The sequence below is a fragment of the Marmota monax genome, unplaced genomic scaffold (genome assembly GCF_021218885.2).
Source record: "Marmota monax isolate L192 unplaced genomic scaffold, Marmota_monax_Labrador192_F-V1.1 WCK01_AAM20220418_F8-fsc00128, whole genome shotgun sequence".
NCBI lineage: Eukaryota > Metazoa > Chordata > Mammalia > Rodentia > Sciuridae > Marmota > Marmota monax.
The window spans coordinates 154,243-177,969 of NW_026693452.1; the positions used below are offsets into that span (position 1 = coordinate 154,243).

A 23,727-nucleotide genomic window follows, 5' to 3' on the forward strand; every position below is an offset into this window, starting at 1 on the left:
AATGTGCTATGTTTTCTGATCAAATCAATTTGAACAACATTGTTATTAATCACTCAGAGTGTCATTGTTTCTATTTGCATATTAAACAATTAAAGAGTTGACTATGCATCCTCCTTCTTCCTCTTTTCCTCTTCCCCTCCCTCTTCTCCTCCCTTCCTCTCCTCCTCTTCCTCCTCCTCCTTCTTCTTCTTCCTTTGTGAAATCTGCAAACAATCCACAGAACACACCTTGAGAAATGTTGTTTAAATACATCTGAACAAAAGCACAATAAAATGGTTGGAGAATTTCTTATTTTATCTGTTTTGAACAGAAACCAGAGGACAGATGCACAAAGCTCAAGATAATGTCATTTGCTCTGTTGTGAAATGTCCAGTTTGCTCCGTGGCTTTCTTTTTCTCTGTACAAGAAGGAATAACACACATGAACCTTGTAAAAGCATGGCATGATTATGGATTTATTATTTTCTCAGGATGTTTGGAAATTGGCTGAAAATAGGAAACATCCTAAGATAATATTCAGTCTTAGTATAAGATGCCAAGTTTGGATGCAAAAGAAACAAAGAATGCAGAATATCTGTTTTGAAGTTTGGATGTCTTTAAAGTTATACTGTGAGAAAGCATAGAATCTTGTATACATATGCATACTACATGTCAATAGAACCATCTGCATTTATTTTGAAAGTCTGATCTGTTGAAATGAAGTAGAGCATATTCTGAGGGTATTGAAATGTGGCAGGACAATGTTTTCCTCCCTCAATTTCTTTTATTAGCAAAGGGATTTTAAGGACATCTCATAGGTGAAACATTTAAATAATACTGTTTCCAGAATCTGGTCTTTACAAACTAGTCTTTACAGATCATGATTCTGTTTTTGCATTTTGTCTGACTTTTTGCCATAAGTGTGCTTTACAAATTAGTTCATGGCATGATATTGTGGTAAATTTGAGGTTTTTTTAACTTTTAAGTTTCCAATAAATGTGGTAAGATTTTTTTCTTTATATTACAATTTTCTCAATTATTATATTCAACCTAAGAATAATTTTAAGAAGAATTCTCCTAATAGACTATATTACAGTGTAACCCTTCACCTTTTACAAATTAAAACTTTCTTAAGCCACTTTTTATTCTACAAACAAGTGTGATATTGGTCCATTCTATCTGGGGGCCTTCACATACAGTGTGTAGTTAAAGATGGGCAGGAATGGCAAAGAATTGGAGACTCAGGTGTGTCAAGTAAAGTGTAGGCATTGGCTGGCGTTGAAAGACAAGCAACGTCAGAGGAGATGGTAATGGAACCTTTGAGCGTGCTCAGCTGGCTGAGTGCTTTAATAACAATGACAATGTATTTTCCAGTACAGGTGGGGATTCCCACAGGTTGGATATGAGCATGTCCTTAGCATTCAAAATTCCATTGTTAGAATGCGTGTGTGTGTGTGTGTGATTAAGTTTTGTTCATCTGTTAATTTTGAAGTAATGAAGATCAAACCCTAGGTGTGGCACATGCTACAACAGCATTCTATTGGTGAGCAGTATCTCCAACCCTGAAATTTCAGATATTTCTAATGATTAGAGTAAAGCCACTTGTTTTCACTTGAACCTCTTGAAGCACAAAGCTTCGATTTCACTGGCATGACAGTTGAGAGCTCAGTTCTAGTCAAAACTCTGATTTTGTTTCTGAAATGACTTCCCCATGCCTGTATTGCTCTGCTGTGCACTGTGCCTAGAGGAAACTTAGCTTGTCTAGTCCTCAGCTCTCTTGTCCTATCAAGTGTCCAAACAACAGAATCCTTACATTTTCAATTTGATTTTTAAAGCATTGGGACTCCGGCCAAGTCATTTAAGGTGTGCATTTTAGTGGAGAAATTTGATTGGGTAGCCCTATATTTTATAACAAAATTTTACAACTCTTTTCTTTTTCTTTTCATTTTTCTTTTCGAAAAGTTAATTGGCACATTGATTCTGGGACTCGTGGTAGGTGTCACTTTTCTTTTGCTGAGGGATCACTGTACTGAAATCCAAATTAGGTAAGTAAATTTGGATCTTGCTTTTGAGAAAATTCTGTCTCTTGGTTCAAGCTCAGGGACATCAGATAAGAATTTGAATTTATGACAATGCAGGGTGTTTCTCTTTTACTATGGGGCAGCATGTGTTAGTGTATTGTAAATCAATGGAGGAATTAGTTTGTGGTTTTACACATATATATGTGATGGTAAGTTACACACATCTCCTACACAACTTAACCATTTTTAAGTGCACAGTTTGGGGGCATCAGATACATTCACATTGTCAACTTGTCACCACCATCCAACTCCAGAGCATTTTTTCATCTTCCCAGGGGGAATCTTCAACCCACCTAAGAGTAACTACCCTCATCCACCTCTGCCACCTTTGCAACCATCTTTAACTTTCTGTCTCTGAATTTGGCCATTCTAGGAACCTCATGAATGTGAAGTCTTACAGTATTCATCTTTTCATGACTGCTTTAGTTTCCTTAGCATAATGTTCTCAAGTTTCTTCTAAGTTATAACAGGTATTCTAATTTCTTTTCATTTTTAAGGTTAAGGAATATTCTGTCATATGTGTATACAATATTTTATTTATCCACTCCTCTGTTGCTGAAAATCTGGGTTGCTTATACATATTGGTTATTTGTGTGACACTGCTATGGGGGTACACATACCTGTTTGAATCCTGTTTCTAACAGGGCTTTGGGACAGAGACCCAGAAGTAGAATTTCTGTTTCATTTGGAAATTCTGTCACTTTTTAAAACCACTACCATACTCTCTTCTACCTCATTTTACATTCTTACCAGCAGCACACAGAGTTTTAATTTCCCACATTCTCATTAAAACTGTTTATTTTTTGTTTTCTGATATAACAGAGATCACTAGATCTTTGGAGATATGTGTTTTAAGTCCTTTGTCAATTTTAAAATAGGATTATTTGGTTTTGGTGTGTTTTATTGTTGTTGTTGTTGCTAAGCTGGAGATCTTAATGTATGGGTTTTTCATCTCTTTTCAGATACATGATTTACACCTATTTTATCCATGGGTTTCTTTTCTCTCTGTTGATAGTACCTTTTATGCACAGATGGTTTTAATTTTGATATAGTCCAGTTGATCTGTTTTCTTTGGAGGATTGTAAGCCAATTTTATTGATGCTTTTCATTTGCGTGACTTGGGAGTATAGGACACATGATGGGATTGAGTTGTTCCTGCTTCTCACGTGGATAGCTCTTTATCAGTGTTATGATTCTTTCTAGTTTCAGTCATAATGTGTCCTAAAAACTATCATTCCAGGGTGTCATTTTAAACAGCTGCATCATAGTCTGAACCCAGATTCTGAACATCGGAGTCTGCAGGGTTCTCATCATAATTCTTGTAAGGAGAACCACTCCTTGCTAGGCTCCATTATCAACAGCTACGGCTCATGTTACCTCTTAATGGCCAGAGGAGTGGATGGTCTCATCCTTATTTTACTATTGATAACATTTGAAGAATTTTATATTGAATCTATTTTGATAACTAGAAAAGGCTTGATTGCAAAAGCTCAGTCCTTGTCCCAGATGCCAGTCGAAATAATGAGAACAGATTTTTGTGAAAAAGAAAAAAAATAAGTTTTATTGATTTACTAGTATGTGAGGAAAAGAGCAGACTAACATTTCCAGAGCTATTGTCCTCTCTTCAGGGGGGAAACAAAGGGCTATTAAAGGAAAATTCTGGGACCAGATTCCAAGTGTGACTTTTTTTTTTTTTACACAGTACCTTTATTTTATTTATTTATTTATGTATGGTACTGAGGATTGAACCCAGGGCCTCACACATGCTAGGCAAGCACTCCACCACTGAGCCACAACCCCAGCCCCACCTAGTGTGACTTTTTTATTCTTGTTCATGAGCTGAAGAATATGATAACCCAGCCTGGGACAGGAAGAATATTAGAGTAGAAAGGTTCATACTCAATGCCTAAAGTAGATCCCTGTTACAGGCCCACTGTTCATTTATTTATTTATTCATTTTTATTTATTCTAATTAGTTACACATGACAGCAGAATTCATTTTGATTCATTGCCCACTGTTTTTGAATGAATCAATAACCATAAAAGTCAATTCATTACTCAGGTAAAGTGAATTTTTCTGCTTATTTAATCAGATACTGTTTTCCCATGAAGAGACAATTATTACAGCTGTTTTCCAATGTTAAGTCACTTTTTCATCTTCTAAGGACAGAAACGTTTAGTTGTGTTTTTTTTTTGTTGTTGTTTGTTTGTTTTGTTTTCACAGCTCTGCTAGTACTTGGTTTATGTCCTGGGAAGATGTCATTTCTTAACCAAGTTCAGTATACTCACAGGCTCTCAAAGTCATGCCAGGAAGCATTTAGAAATATTGAAAATCTGTCATCAATTGCAATAAAGAAGTGAAATGCTAGCCATTAAAGTTTTTAGTAGAGTAATAAAGAGGAACTTTAGCAGAAGGATTCTTGAGAAATGGAACACTAACCTTATCTTAATTTATATTTTTGACTTAGATTTGCTACCACCTTTTTGTAAGTTTGGGCATTGTAAAGTGGCCTGTGTATGTGGCTTATCACATCCATCTTGATGTGATAAGTTCTAAAACAAGTTCCACACAGACAAGATAAACTGGGTTTAAATGGGCTGGCTGCAACACGAAGCTAAGAATCCAGCAAAAAAATTATACAACAAAGAAGGTAGTATCCAGAAAGCTGGGGAGGACGGCTGTTTGACCTTAAGGTTCAAGCTTCCAGACTGGAAAGAGGTGAGCAAGCCTGCAGTTCCTTTATTTATACAAAAGGGGGCTTCAAAGGATATCCAAGGAATGTTCTTTTGCCCAATAAGGTAGGAGGTGGATTGTCCATGCCCAATGGGTAACACCCAACTACACAGCAGCCTCTATAGCCCAGCCGAAGACTTAGATCACTGGCTTGGCTTTGCATAAGCCACAAAATGACTTGTAAGGCCAGACTAAAATCTCCTTGGCTTCAAGGCCAAATAGAGGCTATGCAAATAGCTCAGGGATGGCCTCCCACAATCAGTGATTGATTCTTCTGCTTAGGAAAAAGAAAACATTCTCAGTTTTGTCTCTAGCACCAGGTTGTCAGAGCTTTCTTCAGAGGTGAATAATCAGGGCCTCATCATTTGACATTGCTGGAGAAGCCAACAGTTCAGCTCTTCTTTGGGACCAATCACTGTCTTTGCACACTATCTAACCTCTGTAACTGAGGAACTGGGTTAGAATCCTGTGTGGAGAATGAGCTTATTTGAATAGTTTTATGGTGTTGTAGTGAGAGCTGAACAAATTAGGGAAAAAATGTATTTAGAAAAATATTTGAATCCAGTAATCCCACTTTAGGGTGTTTACACAAAATATTTGAAGTCAGTTTGTTGAAGAGGGATCTGCACTCCAACGTTCAGGGCAACACTGTGCACAATAGTCAGTTCAGGAATCAATCTAAGTGTCCATCAGCCCATGAATGGATTAAAAAAAAAAAAAACATGTGTGCACGAGGGAATGCTGTTCAGCCTCAGGAAAAGAAATTTTGCCATTTGTAACAACATAAATGGAATTGGAGAACACTATGCTAAGTAAAATAATCCAGACAGAGAAAGATAAAAGGCACATGTTCTCATTTATGTGTAAATTCTGAAACTACTGGAGTCATAAAAACAGAGAGTAGAGGCTAACATATAGGGAAATGAGACGATGAAGGTCAAGGTGAAATCTCCTAAGGCAGGAAGGATAGGTTTTACTTTTTCTGAGAGATACACTATACTTGGTGGTGAATCCAGCAAATAATACTGTACAATTCACACTTGCTGAGCATAAATGTTTTCACCATAAAAATTATGAACATTTGAAGCAGTAGGTATCACTATAATTATTTTCATTTTATTATTCTTTAACATTGTGTTTTTGAAACATAACATCACTTTGAACCTAGAACATATGAATATAATTTGTCCATTTATGAAGAAAAGATAAATCAGATCTATAAGTAGATACAGCACATGGGTTACCACATTGAAAAAACTGGATGTATTAAATTCTTTAATAATTATACTTATTTAGTGTCAAATAAATCACCTTACATATTAGAAGGAATTTTACTGTCCTTTCCCAGAATCATGAATATTACTGTATTATTAAATGTGCGACAATAAATTGAATTGGATTTTTGCTCTGTCCCATATTTCTAAAACTGCCATTCAACATGTTGTTACATTATTTCAAATCCAAAAGTTAAACAACTTGTTGCCCCTTGGACCAGCCTATTTTCCATTCAATTTAATTACTGTGTGAACTTTTAAATTATGAACAGCCTGAACTCTTAGTTCTTCAGTCTTTAGGTGTGAAAAACAAACTACGGACTCTCTTTTTTTCTTTAAGTTAGTTGAGATTATTCATTTGACCTTACATTTATGAAAGTGTTCCTTTGTCATTTAAATGATGCACATCATCTTTTTCTCTGGTTTTTCCTGTTATTTCAGTTGTTTGGTTAGGAAGGGAAGCTGCTCCCTATTTCAGGGATGTTGGCATGAATTCATGAGATACTTATTTCTGTTGAAGTATAAATTAATTGAGTACTTTTCATTCTAAATCTCAATTATTTTACGAAGAAATAAGCATTAATAGTCTACATACATGTGATCAAATTACTTTTTATTACAAAAAAGCATCAGATTTATTTCTGTTTTGATCACTTTGGAAATCTTGTAGGATAGTGGCTGTTCCATATCAAGGATAGCTGTCAAGGCTACTGATGGTCCTGGCCTGGGTGACTGTAGTAAGTAGCCGAGTGCAGGTTTTATCAACATCTCATTTCCTTCCACATGCCTTAATTTCTTATTACTTCTCCTTAAAACCAAGCTGGCACAAAACTCAACTCAAAGTAAATCAAAGACTTAGACGTAAGAACAGAGATTCTGCACCAAATAGAACAAAAAGTGGCCCAAGTCTTTACCATGTTGGCTTAGGACCTGACTTCCTTAACAAGACTCTTAATATGCAAGAAGTAAAATCAAAGAACAATAAATGGGATGGATTCAACCTAAAAGGTTTCTTCTCAGCAAGGAAAAAATTAATAATGTGAAGAGAGAGCCTACAGAATAGGAGATAATCTTTACCACATTAACCTCAGATAGAGCACTAACCTCTAGGATATATAAAGAACTCAAAAAACTCTACACCAAAAAAAAAAAAAAAAAAAAAAACAACCCAGTCAATAAATGGACTAAGGAACTGAACAGAAACTTCACAGAAGAAGAAATACAATTGATCAACAAATATATGAAAAAAATGTTCAACATCTCTAGCAATTAAAGAAATGAAAATCAAAACTACTCTGACATTTCATCTCACTCCAGTCAGAATGGCAGTTATCAAGAATACAAGCAATAATAAATGTTGGAGAGGATGTGGGGAAAGGTACCCTCCTACATTGCTGGTAGGACTGCAAATTCTTGCAACCATTATGGAAAGTAGTAAGGACATTCCTCGGAAAACTTGGAATAGAACCACCGTTTGACGCAGCTATCCCACTCCTCAGTTCATACCCAAAGCACTTAAAATAAGAATATTACAGTAATGCAGCCACATCACAAAAATACTCAGCAGTTTTTTGAGTCAATTATTTATAACAATTTAATTCACAGTAGCCAAACTATGGAACCAACCGAGATGCCCTTTAACAAATGACGGGGTAAATAAAATGTGGTATATATACATAATGGAATATTACTTGTTAGGGTCCGTAAACAAGTCAAAATGGCACCTGGCATTTTGCCAGAGGGAGTGGTTTGTGAAGTAACGCCAGCTAGCCATTAAGATGATAGAGATTCCTTAATGACTGACTGCTGTGTCTAGATTATGTCAATTAAGTTAAGCTGTGTGTAATCATTATGATGAGGATTCCTTATTGGTTGACTGCTGTATCTAGTTTATGTTAATTAAGATAAGCTGTGTGTAATTAGTTATTATATATACTCCTACTGTCCTACAATAAACGGCTCCCACTCCTGCTGTATCAACCTTCACAAATTGCTCATCACCCCCCCGGTTAGTTTGCTGCAGCCAGACTGCGGCAATTACTCAGCCTTAAAGAAGAATGAAATGATGGGATTTGCCAGTAAATGGATGGAGCTGGAGAATATTATACTAAGTGAAATAAGCCAATCTCAGAAAACCAAAGACCAAATGTTTTCTCTGATTTATGGATGCTAATTCACAATAAGGGGTGGAGTGGCTAGGGAAAAGTAGAAGTGCTTTGGATTAGGCAGAGTGAAATAAAGAGAGGGGAGAAGGTATGGGGATAGGAAGGATAGTAAAATGAACTGGACAATATTGCCTTATGTGCATATATGATTACACGACTGGTGTGATTATACATCCTATACAATCAGAGGAAGGAGAAGCTATACTCCATTTATGTATGATGTGTTGAAATACATTCTACTGTCATGTATAACTAATTAGAACAAATTAAAAAAACTGGATAATCAAATATTTTAACCTTTGGGAGCTTTATTTAGGTTTACTTAGGTTAATGTTTCTCTTTTCATATTTTAGGAATGATATTCAGCATTTTTTGTGAGTTAATTTGAAGATGAGAGGGTATTTTATGTTAGTTCAGGCTGTCATAGGAAAATACCATGTACTTGGTGGCTTAAACAACAGAAATTTATTTTCTTTCAATACTGGAGTCTGGAAGTCTGGGACCAGAGTTCTCTTTCAGTAGATCAGACTCCTGTGAGGGTCCCTCCCTGGCTCTTAAATGGGGCCTTCACTTCCTTTCATGGCAGAGAGCACCTGATGTTTCTTCCTCTCCACCAATTCACTAATCCCATGATGGGGGCTCCAATCTCACTACCTAATCTAAGCCTTATTACTTCCCTAAGGACCTACCTACCTCCCAGGACTGTCACATTGGGGACTATCTCTTCAACATCTGAATTTTAGGGAGCACAAGTCCATGCACAGCAACCTAAAACTGGTATTTTAATACGTGTCATAGTGTGGAGTCACAGAGGCACCACTGAGACACAGAGTTGGGGGAGCAACTAGAGGCAGGTCACACTTTCCTGTCCATTGAAACCTAAAGAGCTATGTTTGTTTTTAAATTGTATTTGATGTTACATTATTTCTGGGAGGAGTTCTGTGGGAAGAAACTAACCTAAGAGCACTGAGTTGACTGAGTTGCTTTTGTTCCCATTCTGTCCTGGCAGAGCAGGGGTGCTCTTCTTCCTGATGGTCTACCAGTGTCTCAGCAGCGTGTCAGTGATGGAATTCTTTGTGAACCAGAATCAGCTCTTTCTGTGAGTTGGTCTCTGTTCTGGTAAGGGGCATTGCTGGCTGGGGGAAAATGTTCAAACCCAGAATTGGAACTGAAATGTGATTCTTGAGATTACTGGTATTTTTCTTTTCTTTTTCTTTGTATTCTTTTCGTTTTAAATTGTATATCTTTATCATGTACAACACAAGCTTTTGAAGTATATATAAAGATTACTAGTATTAATTGAGAAAAAGCAAAATCTTGATTGGGGTGGAAAAATCAAGAGTGTATAGGGCCTGTTACAAAGAAAAGTGAAATTTTTATGGAGGGTATGGCAGCAAATACCGATTCTGTGGAGAGGAATAAAGGGGCTGAGAAATATCTTTTGTTTTTAGAAAATAATAGGCCATAATGACTCTCTCAAAGAAATTTTCAAGAGATTTGGTAGAGATTAATTGGTAGCTTAAGCAGCAATTTGGAAACAGGGTATGAAGTTGACAAAGTATGTGCCAAGAACAGCCCTGAGTGAATCATAGACTGGAGAGAGCCAGAGGGCAGCCTTACAGGAAAGGTCAAGGGTGGCATATGCAGGCACAACGCAGCTCTGCCATTGCTGTGCATATTCTAACCTCCTTTGTGTCAGTTGGGTCATGTGTTGTGTGGGTCTCTTAGCTGCCTCTCATTCATCTCCAGCATTTCTTCCTGAGTCAGCATTGCAATACCGCTTACTCATAGCTTTAAATGGGGGGATTTACCATATTTTCTTCTACTATACCACCTTAGGCCATTTATCAGTTCTAGGCTTTGGGAAACGTGAAGCCTGCATTCTGAAAACCAAATTCTTAACATCATGGATACAAAATACAAACTCTTGTAAACAACAAATCTTGTTGCTGTTTGGAAGTAGAGAGGAATACATAATGCTCAGGAATGTCCCTCTATCTATTCCTAGTTTTTTGGGATTATTAGGGAGGGGAAAAATGGTAATAGTATAATAAGAAGAGTCAGGAGTCAGCTCATTGTGTCTGTGAGTTCTGCATTGGAAGATTCAACCAACCACAGATGAAAAACATACAAAACAAGAATTATGTCTCTACTGAATATGAATAATAGCTTTTAGTCATTATTCCGTAAACTATAACATATACATGGTTACATGCCTATGGTATAAGCTACATATGTAGCATTTATATGGTATTTAATATTATAAGAATCATGGAGATGATTTAAAATATAAAATATGTTCATAAAGCATAAAGGATTTACTTTGGGTTCCATATTTTTAAAATGTGATGCTATTTTGAAATAAAGGGATTTGAACATCTGCAGATTTGGGCTTCTCTGTGTGGGTCCTGGCACCAGTCTCCTTTGGACACCAAGAGACAAGTGTACTTCTTAATCTTCCATTATGTAGGAGTACAGAGAATGTTCTTGACAGAGTATTGACAATTAAGGATCTTCCAAGTAAGTAGAATATATAATATAGATTATACTCTATTTTCCTTAACTTAAAACCATAAGCAGCCTTAGCCATGCAGAAATTTACACATGCAAAGGAAGACTAATGTTTAGGGCAAGTGCAAAGTATTTCAAGAGTTGTTCCTAGAGGAAATGTTTAGAAGGTTGTAGGGTTCTTGGAGCCTATCTTCTATAGAATTTCTTATGAAATTCCTGGACCAGTTCTAACCCATGATTTTTATTTTTGTAGATTTTTTTGGGTCTGTCGTTATATTTTGAAAACATGACTCCTCAGCTCTCATGGATTCATTACTTCAGCATTCCTTATTATGGCCTAACGGTAAGGTGTCCTTGACTGTCACTGTGAGTGGGTCCCCAAGGTGGGAACAATGCAAATAAAATCTACCCATCTGTTTCCCCTGCCATGACCTATGAATACCTTCCATCCATAATTTCCTTTCAGGAGCAATGGATGAGGATTTCCTAATAGCCTTTTTTAAGCACAATGTCAGGGACTCATTTCTGGTTTTCTTTAGTCACCCTGTGGTTTGAGGGCAAAGAAGGGTGGGGAGAATAAATCTCATAGTAAAGCAGAAAGATTGATGAAAACATTGTGTTTCAGTTCAATGAGGAAATAAATAAAGGGATAGGAGACTGGGATATTTAGCTTATGATTAAAGGGAAATTATAAGAGAAGCAGAGGCTAAATAATACTCCTAGCCCTATAGCTCTAGCAAAGGAATCAACTCCAAAGAATGCTGTTTCTTAATGCAGTGTAACCAGATTCTAACGCCTATGAGTGATTTTGATGAAAACAAGAAATCATCATTACCATAAATCAGTATTATTCATTGAGCAATACTGTATCATTTTGGTTATAAAGCTTATAGGGTTATACAATTAAGGAAAGAAGAAGGAAGTCGCTATGGGATTCCAGCAAGAGGTCTCCCTTCTTGGCCAATTGGAAGCAATATCCCAACCTTAGGCCTCTTGATTTCCAGGGGCAATAACTTTAGTTACTTCGCTGTGGTACACTATGAATATGCAACTTGGTATGCCTTTGAAAATACCATTAAGGATTAAACTTGAGGACTTAATTGTGATAATTCTTTGGAAATTTTTTGAAATTTAAAACCACCTTGCCTTACTCTTTGTTTCACATAGGGTTTGCTGCATAATGAGTTTTTGGGACAATACTTCTGTTCAGCACTCAGTACAACACCTGGCCGTATATGTTCCAACTATGTAATGTAAGTTGTATACAATGTTATAAGGGGTTTCCTTATCACTGAGATGAGGTATAGGGGGTCCTATGGTGTTAGAGGTGGTACATGTCTTTTTAGGGACAACAAACCTTTCTAAGCCTACATTTTCTCACTCATAAAGTGAGTCATTATGCACTGATGCATGTGAGTATGTAGTACTTATATTCTGCTATAATCAAATTGTTTTCAATGTGGAGAAAGGTTCACTGGGGCCTTTTGAAAGATTAATGTTTGAGTTTTTGAGTGATTTTGAGTTTTCACTTTTCAGAACATTTGAATTTAAAACAGGCTGCTTTAATAGTTTAGCAAAGCTTATAGTCTTGATATATGGATTCTGTGCAGTCAGCCCAGACCATGGACCACAGTAGGAGCTAACAGGCAGCAGGAGCATAAAGGGAGTAACATTAGGATCTGGATCTAGTGTTTCCCTCTGCTCACATAGTGTTGTGTATGACTGACTTGGGATTCTCCCTATCTGTGTTTATGTTCTTTAGTGAAAACACATATTTCAGCAACTTGAGAAAGAAATCTCATGTTTGCATCATGTCCTTAAAACAGAAATACAGGTTTTAATAAACTTAGAAGTCCTTGTATTCTATTTTAATATTTTACTTAATCATTTGAAATTGATACAAAAATAATGAGAGAAAAGAGAATGCTGGTATCCTAAATCCCTTTTGGGAGTTCTTAGTAATATGAAAAATTTCTATTTTGAATTACCAACCATAAATACCTCCAGGAGGACAGGTTTTATATACTGGGCCTCCTCTCCTTGGTTTGATCTAGGTGTGTCATGTTTGTAACACAGAGTGACCACCAGACTGCTGGGCAGGATGCAGTGGTTGGAAGTGTGGGACTAGATAAGGAGGAGCCATCACAGGCTTCATGCTCACATAGGGCTCCTTCTCACAAGAAGAAAGAAGCAGTTCCTCTTACAGCAGACAGGCCATGGCTATTTTAAGAACTGCTAAATATCAAATGCACAAGAATGGCAGCAGGCCACCACTGAGGCTGCAGCATGTGTTTTAGTACCAGGTGCTTTTCCACCTGTGGAAGAAGCACCTATATGCTCCATCCTGCTCTGTTCCAGCTGGCTTTTAAGGTCTAAGTCTGTTTCCTGGGCCTGCAGGTAATATCCTGTGGCTGAGTATCTGCAATGCTCATCACAGTGTTGGAGTGAGAGCCGACAGACATGACTCTGGCTGGAAGCCCTTTCTTCCCTCTGTTCCTGGTTTTAGAATTCTTAGCCTGTTTTTAGGAGGGTTATCTTGAGGGTAAGCAGAACTACAAGGAACTTTGATCATCTAAGGAAGGAGCATAGGCATCACCATTTAGGCTACAGTTTTCCTCATCAGGAGTAAGTGAAAGATCACTTTATAAACATTTCTGTCCTTGAAGAGGATAGTATTACAGACTTGGAAATAAATGAATTTGAACAAGTAGAAATTTGGTTCATAGTGTGACTGTATACTTGGCCAAGTTCATTAAGCCAACTTCCCTTCCTCTTTTAAATGAGTATGATATCTATACCCCTTCAATTTATCTTATTCTAATTATTTTATTCTAATTATTAAGTAAGATATTAGGTGCAAGTTGCTTAGCATAGTATCAAGCTAAATTCTAAGTTTTCAATGACTGGTAGCTATAGCTATTGTGTATAAAGGGATAATTGTTGAATTTTGTTAACCTATAGATTTTTTTTTAAGGAATAGCAATATATTGACTAAAATTTCACAGATGCTAGGAATGAAGTTATGTCCTTTCTGCATTTGATTTCAGGTGTTCTGGTGATGAATTCTTGATGATACAGGACATCGATCTCTCACCCTGGGGGTTGTGGAAGAATCACGTGGCTTTGGCTTCTCTGATGATTATTTTTCTCACAATTGCATACCTAAAATTTTTATTTCTTAAAACACAAATTTTAAGTTCTGCTTCAATTTTCTATGAATTAGATCCACATTTAAAAAGGACCTTGATTTAAGTATCTAATGAGAATATCTTGTTATGTTCTGTTCATTTCCATTACACTATAGATCAGCAACAATTATTTTTAATACAAAAATACAGGACAACAAATTGAATTAAACATCAAATAACCCAAGCCAAAACCTAATGATATTACATGTTTCATTTTAATTTATCTCATCAGAAGCAAGCATTAGGAAGAAATGCTGGCTAATTTATTAACCTAAGGGGGAAAAAAGGAGGATTTAACTCTAGAATTTCTTGACAAGTTGCTAATATTTCTGGTATCAGTTTCCTCATGTTCAAAATGAGTAGGCAGATTAGTAGCCCTCCAGTTGTAATAGTCTATATATCTTTGATCTGCTGTTCTTCAATAAATAACAAATGTGTTAATGTTGTTTTGGAAGTAAAAAACTTCAAATACTTTCTCTGCTTATATTTCTTGAATAAAAAAGATCCATGCTGATAGAAAATTATAGCATGTCCTACCACAGCAATATCTGCAAAGTCTCCTGCAAGACCTTCCCAAGGCTAGATTTGGCCATTCCTTGGTCTTTTTAGCTTTGAAAACCTTAGATTTATGGGTCATTGCCTGCTATATCTGTCCCTGCATAAGATATTTCACTACTTGGATGCTTCATTTATTTCCATATATTCTCTGCATTGTTCATTTACCTGTAACAGGAAAGTATTTACAGTTCAGTGAATTTTCATATTTGAGGATATGTGTGCAGCCACTAGCCTAGGTCAAGAAGTGGAACATTACCACCACACTGGAACTCTGCATTTCCCTCCCCAGCACTATTCTTTCTCTCTCCATTGTTGTTTTGAATGGTCACTTGGGTATTCATCTCTATTTTTGTTACCAAAACATCACTATATCTCAGGTTTTCGCTCTTTGGTACACAGGTACATGCTTAAGACCCTCTTAAACTTTTTAAAATTTATTTATTTATTCTAATTTGTTATATATGACAGCAGAATGCATTTCAATTTGTAGTACACATATAGAACACAATTTTTCATGTCTCTGGTTGTACACAAAGTAGAGTCACATCATTCATGTCTTCATACATATACTTAGGGTAATGATGTCCATCTCATTCCAGGATATTTCCTACCCCCCAGCCCCCTCCCTTCTCCTCCTTTCCCTTTGCCCTATCTAAAGTTTCTCCATTCCTCCCATGTTTCCCCATCCCCCATCTCAATTATAGATTAGCATCCTCATATTAGAAAAAAACATTCGGCATTTGGGTTTTGGGAATTGGCTTACTTCACTTAGCATAATATTCTCCAACTCCAACCATTTACCTGCAAATGCCATGAATTTATTCTCTTTTAATGCTGAGTAGTATTCCATTGTGTATATATACCACAGTTTCTTTATCCATTCATCTACTGAAGGGCATCTAGGTTGGTTCCACAATTTAGCTATTGTGAATCGTGCTGCTATAAACATTGATGTGGCTGTGTCCCTGTAGCATACTCTTTATAAGTTCTTTGGGTATAGACCAAGAAGAGGTATAGCTTAGGTCAAATGGTGGTTCCATTCCCAGTTTTCAAAAAAATCTCCATAATGCTTTCCAAATTGGCTGAACCACTTTGCAGTCCTACCAGAAATGTATAAGTGTTCCTTTTTCCCCACATTCTCACAAACACTTATTGTTGTTTGTGTTCTTAATAACTGCCATTCTGACTGGAGTGAGATGAAATCTTAGAGTGGTTTTGATTTGCATTTCTCTAATTGTTAGAGATATTGAACATTTTTTCATATGTTTGTTGATTGATTGTATATCTTCTTCTGAGAAGTGTTTGTTCAGGTCCTTGGCCCATTTATTGATTGGGTTGGTTTATTGGAATTAAGATTTCTTAGTTCTTTACATATCCTAGAGATTGATGCTGTATCTGATGTGTGTGTGATAAAAATTCACTCCCATTCTGTAGGCTTTTTATTCACCTCACTGATTATTTCTTTTGCTGAGAAGAAGGTTTTCAGTTTGAATCCATCCCATTTATTGATTTTTGATTTTGTTTCTTGCACTATAGGAGTCTTATTAGGAAAGTTGGGACCTAATCTGACATGATAAAAATTTGGGCCTACTTTTTTTTTTTTATTAGGTGCAGGGTCTCTGGTTTAATTCCCATGTCCTTGATCCACTTTGAGTTTTGTGCATGGTGATAGATAGGGGCTTAATTTCATTTTGTTGCATCTGGATTTCCAGTTTTCCCAGCACTATTTGTTGAAGAGGCTATCCTTTCTTCAACTCATTGTTTTGGCATCTTTGTCTAATATGAGTTAACTGTATTTGTGTGGGTTTGTCTCTGTGTCCTCTATTCTATACCATTAGTCTACAAGTCTATTTTGGTGCCAATACCATGCTGCTTTTTTTTTTTTTTTTTTTTTTTACTATTGTTCTGTAGTATAGTTTAAGGTCTAATATCATGATGCCACCTGCTTCACTCTTCTTGCTAAGGATTTCTTTAGCTATTCTGGGTCTCTTATTTTTCCAGATGAATTTCATGACTGGTTTTTCTATTTTTATGAGAAATGCCATTGGGGTTTTGAATTTCATTAAATCTTTATAATGCTTTTGGTAGTATGATTATTTGGACAATATTAATTCTGCCTATCTAAGAACAAGGGAGATCTTTTCATCTTCTAAGGTCTTATTTAATTTTTTTCTTTAGCATTCTGTAAATTTCATTGTAGAGGTCTTTCACCTTTTTCATTAAGTTGATTCCCATGTGTGTGTGTGTGTGTATTTTTTTTTTTTTTTTTGAGGCCCTTGTAAATGGGGTTGTTTTCCTAGTTTCTCTTTCAGAGGATTTCTCACTGATATACAGAAATGCCTCTTCAACATTTAACAAACTTTTAATTTTAAATAGTTTTTAATAGAAAAGGTGCAAAGACAGTGTTGCAACTTTCCATGTGCCCTTTGCTCAGATTCCTTTTATGCTAATATTTAATGTACCAAGCTCCATCAGTCCTCTTCAGATTCTACCACATTTTTACTAGTTCTTTTATTGTTATGGGATCTGATTCAAGACTTCACATCACATCTAGCTCCTCTTTTTAGATGAAAATATTTCTAGGAATTAAGGGGTCAGGGAAGGTAAAAACAAAGTTTGCACGCACACATTTATTCAAATCTGAATAAATCAGTATATGTAAAAACAAATTAAACATTGATGAAGTTATCAGATAGAAGAGAAAGGAAGCATCCATACTTAACCCATACAATAAACTTTTATAAATCAACAAATGGACCTTCACCCAATTGAAAAATAGGCTATGAACAAAAACATACTTGTTTCCATTATAATCAAAACACAATATTTTAAAGCTTTGAACAGGCACCTTATAAATGGGAAACTCAAGTGTTTTACAACTATATGAAGGCATACCCAACCTTATCATGAATCAAATAAAGGCAAAGCAAAATGAGGTCTCACTTTAAACTCATTCCAATAGGAAGCTGACAGGTACCAGTGCTAGTGAGGGACAGGTAAAACTGGTGTCCTCATACCTATACTGGAACTATAAACTGGACAGTCACTCTGGAGGACAACCTAGAATTTCTGGGCAAATGTATTTATATAAGTGATTCTCAGCACTCCAACTTCTATTTCATACCTACAGAGAAATTAATGAAAAGTGATGAATGGGATTATGTATGTAAAAATTTTTAAATGGAGGTATTAGAGACAATCATTCACTATATGCCTGAATAAATAAAACATGGCAGCTGCATGCTATGAAATACTACATGATCATCAGAACAACTTACTAGAGCCACATAGTACAAAATATACCATAATTACACAGTGTCAAGCAAGATAAAGTCCAAGTATATCATAAACACTTGTGCTTCAACACATAAAAGATGTATATATACATACATATATAGGTGTGTGTGTGTGTGTGTGTGTGTGTGTGTGTGTGTGAAATGTATTGGCTTATATAAAGACTTCGGACACATTTTGCTTAGTCATATTCAAAGGAGAGAGATGAAGATAAAAATAGGGCAATTGTCATGGCCATGGTAAAAACATTTGTATTTTGAACTCAAAGGATGACTTGGAGGATTGTTTTTCAAACCTTTTAAATATTATGCTTTGATCTAATGAGAAACAAATGTGTTATGTTCACTTGAACAGTCTGGAAGGCCAGTATCAGTGGTACATACATACAAGAGGATCTCAAGGCAACTTGGTGAGATTCTGTCTCAAAATAAAAAATAAAAAGGATGGGGAGGTAGCTCAGTGAACATAATGGAATAAAACAAAGCATTAGAAAATTTCCTCTTATGTATTTCTATTTTTTTTATTTCAAAGCTTGGACTCAGAGATAAAGTAACAAATCTAACAATCTATATTTGCAACTACACATTGAACTTCATGGATGCTCAGATTTGTTTGATAAAATAAGGGACTGATGAGGATAAATAACAAGATCTGTGTTAACTCCATTAACTCTATGGCCATTCAACATACCTTTTTAGAGTTCAAGTTCATGGGCATATGGGTATGAGGGAACACTGGCTGCCTCCAATTCTAATGTATACTACATTTTCAAAGCCACTTTGTTTTCCAAGCTACATGATAGTTTTTAACTATTATTGATAAATAAAACATAGTTCATCTTTTAAACACAACTTTTACCATAATCCTTTTATTTTCTTGGGGAACTGGATATACTCAATATTTCCTCCATGTGACAGGTTCATAGTGAAGAGTGCTAAATATTGATTTTTCCCACCACACTTCTCCATTGCACCCTTTCGATGAGATGCCTTTGCCTTTTTATGCAGCCTTCATGTTGTCTAAAAGAGCCCATTTTAGTTAAATATTTGGTTTACTTTTTCCTCAATAGTAATAAATATTTCCAGTCAGTAGAAGAATTGGCAGTTAATAAGAGAAAAAGAATATAGATGGCTCATATAAAAAAATCAGAACTTTAAGAAATTATAAAATCAATTCCATTTTGATTTATTCAATTGGCAAAAATTAGTACTTTTTTTTAATGGAAAATTTTTTTTTTCCTTTTAGAGATCAGTGATGGGTGTGATTTCAAGTAAAAATGTTAAGCACATTTTACTCTCTTGAAACAAACTTACATCTGCTGAAAAATCTCTACCTTAAAGTTTTAAATGTTTCTTTCTTTCAAACTCTGGAAGAAGTCCTTCCTAGGACTTCTGTCTTTTGCAAAGCAACATCTGAGGTTCAAAATTTTTTAAATTTCGTGCATAAATTTTTAGTTTCAATTCAACTAAAAATAAATGCTATATTTAAAACAACATTTCCTGTGTTAGGAGGTGGGAAGATTGGCTCATATTATTTTGGCATTTGTATTATTTGGCACAAACATTTTAAAGAATTGTCTGGAAATTTGCATCAAGACTATGTTTTCATAATGATTGATCTAATTATTATATTTTCAGATTTTTTTTTTCATAAAGCATTCTAAAAGAAATATCTGGAAATTTGAAAAAACTTATGTTAGTCATAATATCATAGATAATCATTAAAAATGGAAAAATACAAATATTCATCAATAGCAGAGATGTGGTTAATGTTTTGCTTATTTTGTATAAATTATAAATTCATAACTTATTATTTTATATAGACACATGTAAAATTAATGTATATTAACATACTCTGTTGCCATTAACAAAATTAGGATTTCAGAGCATGTTTATGTTCTAATTCGAGGTGAAAAGGCAGTAAAGTGTACAAATAGCGCTTTGTTCTTCACTATTTTTTATTACTGCATTATAGGTTTTCATAAGGTGGGATTTGTTGTTACATATTCATACATGTATGCAATATAATAATATACTTTGACCAATATTATTCCCTAGTATTTCCCCTTTACACACTTTCTCTTTCGCCCTGGTTCCTATCCTTTACAGATCTCCTTTTGATTTTCATGAGATTCTTCCAATCTTTCTTTTTCCTCTCTAGCTTCCACATATGAGAAAACATATGACCCTTAAGCTCCTGAGTTAGGCTTATTTCACTTGACAAAATGGTCTCAACTTACACCCATTTTCCCACAAAGGATAATTAATTTTTCTTTATCTTTGAATAAAACTCCATTGTGTATATACACCACATTTTCTTTATCTATTCATCTGTGGATGGACACTTAGGTTGGTTCCATAGTTTAGATATTGTGAATTATGCTGCTACAAACATGGGTATACATGTATCACTATAATTTGATAATTTTAATTCTTTAGGATAAACATTGAGGATGGTAGATCTAGATCATAAGGTAGTTACATGCTTAGATTTCTAAGGAATCTCCATATTGATTTACCTAGTGGTTGCACTAATTTACAAACCTACCAACAATGCAAAAGTGTTTTTTTTTTTTTCTCCACATCCTCTTCAGTACTTACCATGGTTTGTATCCTTGATGACTGCCATTCTCAATGTAATTTTGATTTTCATTTCCCTAATTGCTCATAATGTTAAATATTTTTTTCCATATATTTGTTGACCATTTGTATTTCTGCTTTTGAGAATTTTCTGTTTAGTTCATTTCTCCATTTAGTAATTGGGTTATTTGTTTTTCTGGTGGTGTTTTTTTAGTTCTTTATATATTCTAGATGTTAATCCTCTATCAGAAGAGTAGCTAGAAAAGAGTTTCTTATTTTATCTAGCTTCTTTTCTTCTCTCTTCACATTGTTAAAAGTTTCCTTGCTATGCAGAGGTTTTGGTTTTTTTTTTTAACTTGATCCCATTCTATTTATTAACTATTGGCTTTATTTCCTAAGCCATACGAGTCCTATTGAGAAAGTCATTGCCTGTGAATATATTTTGGAGTGCTGACCCTAAGTTTTTCTTCTAGGAGTTGCATAGTTTTTTTTTTTTTTTTTTTTTTTAATCTAATTCCTAGGTTTTTGATCCATTTGGAGTTAATTTTGTTCACGTTAAGAGATAAGGGTCTACTGTCATTCTTCTACATATGTATAATCAGTTTTCTTAGCCCCGTTTATTTAAAAGGCTGTCTTTTCCAATGTGTTTTTGGCAACTCTATCAAGGTTCAGATGACTGCATCTGAGTGGGTTTGTCTTTGTGGGTTGTTTTTCTATTCTATTCCATGTGTCTGTTTTTATGCTGGTACCATGAAATTGTTGTTACTATAGCTCTATAGTATAATTTGAAGTGAGGTATTGTGATGCATTCAGCATGACATTTTTGGTTTAGAATTGCTTTGGCATAATTGAGAGCTTACTTAAATGTCTCTTTATACTAAGAAAGGTTTGATCTCACAAAATTGGAAAAGTAAGTGGCAACCCAAAAGTGGATATAAGTTAAAGAAACTTAAATTCTCTTCTGGGGCCAGGAGCAGTGGCACACACCTGTAATCCCAACAGCTCTGGAAGCCAAGACAGGAGGTTTGCAAGTTCAAATCTATCCTCAGCAACAGTGAGGCACTAAGCAACTCAGTGAGACTCTGTCTCAAAAGAAAATATAAAAAAAGGCTGGGGATGCAGCTCAGTGGTGAGTGCCCCTGAATTCAAATTGCAATTAACATATTTTAGAATAGGGCAGGAAATTTAGTGTTCTCCAAACTACCACAAGGATTACCATAACCAGACAATTCCAGAAACTAATGAAAAATTATACTTTGTGAATGTAGATGTCCAATATCTCTTCCACCATACAGTAAAAGATAAAGAAGCAAAAGAATCTCACAGGCTTCCAGGAAGCAACCAAAAGTTGTGATGTATCAGATGAGCTTTACCAACTATAATTGCCAAGAGTGAATCACACCACTGGCTACTGGCAATTCAACCAGTAACCTGCACTGCAATAAGAACAATTAAAACAATGACAATACATACATGTAGCCAAAAAGAGTACCTCCCTTGTCTTTCCCTCCATTATAGGCAATAAAACTACCCCCACGGCTTATTCCAAGTTAGCAGTAAATAGTATTTTTAAGAGGCAACACATTCATACTGGTAGAATCTTGTACTATAAGAAGAACCAGACTTCTCAAGGTCTTCATTCCAAAGGATTCCTTCCTTTACAGACTACCCTTCAATATTCTGGTATACTGAACAATTCTTAAAAATGAGAACCTAATCAACAAAAAACTCATACTAAGATTTCTTTTAGATGGATATCATTTTACTAGGGAGAAGGAAGAATAAAGAGATACAAATCACACATTGCAAGCACACATCATCCAGTTGAGAATCAGGATATATATTTTGTAATACATAAAGATTGAGACCAAGGACCTCATTCAATTAGTAGGCAACTCCTGACTACCACTGAAGTTTGCCTCTGGTATGCTTTTTCTCTACTGCCCAGAGCCTTCTGGTTCACAAGTTCTCAGCAAACATATATTGGCTGAAACAGAGACTTGCATGTTTTACACTGACACTGTTGACACTGATTTTTAGTACTTTCCTGAACCTGAGGTATTTTTCTTGCCAAATTCCCATTTCATAGGTGTCAAAGGAGAAAGTTAAATGATTCACTTAATGTTCAACCTTCCTATCAACCCAGAAATAGAATTTCTAGCTCCATAATTTCGGATATTTAAAGCCCCTGGTCAGCAATCCCAATTTGAAAGAGTAAGAAATGAAGGCTCAAATAGCCAACTAAATGATTAAGTTGATTACTTTCAATTAACATGAAATGAGAAAGTACTTTGGATTAATACAGAGAACTTGAGAGGGTATTTGCCATTGACTTTGCTGTTATTCTTAAAAAGAAATATCAATAAATTATTTTAAAATTTTGATTCCTACGTATGGCGTAGTTATAAATAATATTAAATATAGCTATTTTGCCCATCAATTAAAGATATGTTTCCTTTATTTTCCTATTGCACTTATGATCCAATACTGAATTTTGATACTGTAACTCTCAGGATCTCTTCAGCTTTCATTGCTTCAGTAAAAAAGGACTGGATGGCCTTGGTTGTTGAGCGCCACCTGCTGGAATTCCAGGGAAACAACACTTTCTAGCTTTGAAGGATAATTATTTTTAACAGACTTCATCAAACATGAACCCAGTCCTTTTCTTGGGCAGGCCCTGGGCTATCCCAGATGTCATTGAGTGACTTGGCCATGAATAAACAACAGGATGAATCTATGTAAGTGGCAATTAAATAACACCTGGATTTGGAATCAAATGATATGAACCAGATTTTCAATTTTGCTTGGTATTAAATATGTGCCTCTAGGATTCATGATTGTGGATGTTGGTATTTTGACTAGCTATTGACTCCCCTGAGCTTGGATTCTGTTTTCTAGAAAATTATGTAATAATATCTAGGACTTTGGTGAAGCCCAACTAAAGAAATGTGAATACATTTGCACACAGAAAAATGTGATGGAAACATGAAGGTTCCATCACTTCTCCTTTCAGTCCTTGATAGAAAATGCCATGTGAAAGGTGGCACCCACTCCCCCTAAATGAAAGGAATTGTGAAGGACACATCTATCAGAAGAAACAGACAACCCAAAATGAGTGCTGGAAAGAAGAGAATATTAACAAACAAAAGGTCAAGAACATGGTATATCCATGTGCACATATTCTGCTATTTGGCTGATTTCTTAATCCTGAGTTTCCAATTTTCCATAAACTAAACCATAACAAAAGATATTAAAACACAAGCAACCAAATCATCAGTAAACTACCAAAAGCGGCCTGTAAAATATAGTCTATCATTTCAAAAGAGTTAATAAGAAATTTTTAAAGAATCTTTTATTCTTAATAT

At 35.4% G+C, this 23,727-nt stretch overlaps 1 protein-coding gene across 1 annotated transcript in view; it reads left to right on the forward strand.

Moving 5' to 3' along the window:
- Nucleotides 1–12,972, forward strand: part of LOC124101588 (broad substrate specificity ATP-binding cassette transporter ABCG2-like) — a 42,081-nt gene extending 29,109 nt beyond the window's left edge. The window contains exons 10-11 of the mRNA XM_046457646.1: nt 1,941–2,023; nt 12,798–12,972. Coding sequence (XP_046313602.1) covers nt 1,941–2,023; nt 12,798–12,972 — 258 coding nt within the window. The remainder of the gene's footprint in view (nt 1–1,940; nt 2,024–12,797) is intronic.
- Nucleotides 12,973–23,727: the final 10,755 nt, after the last annotated feature.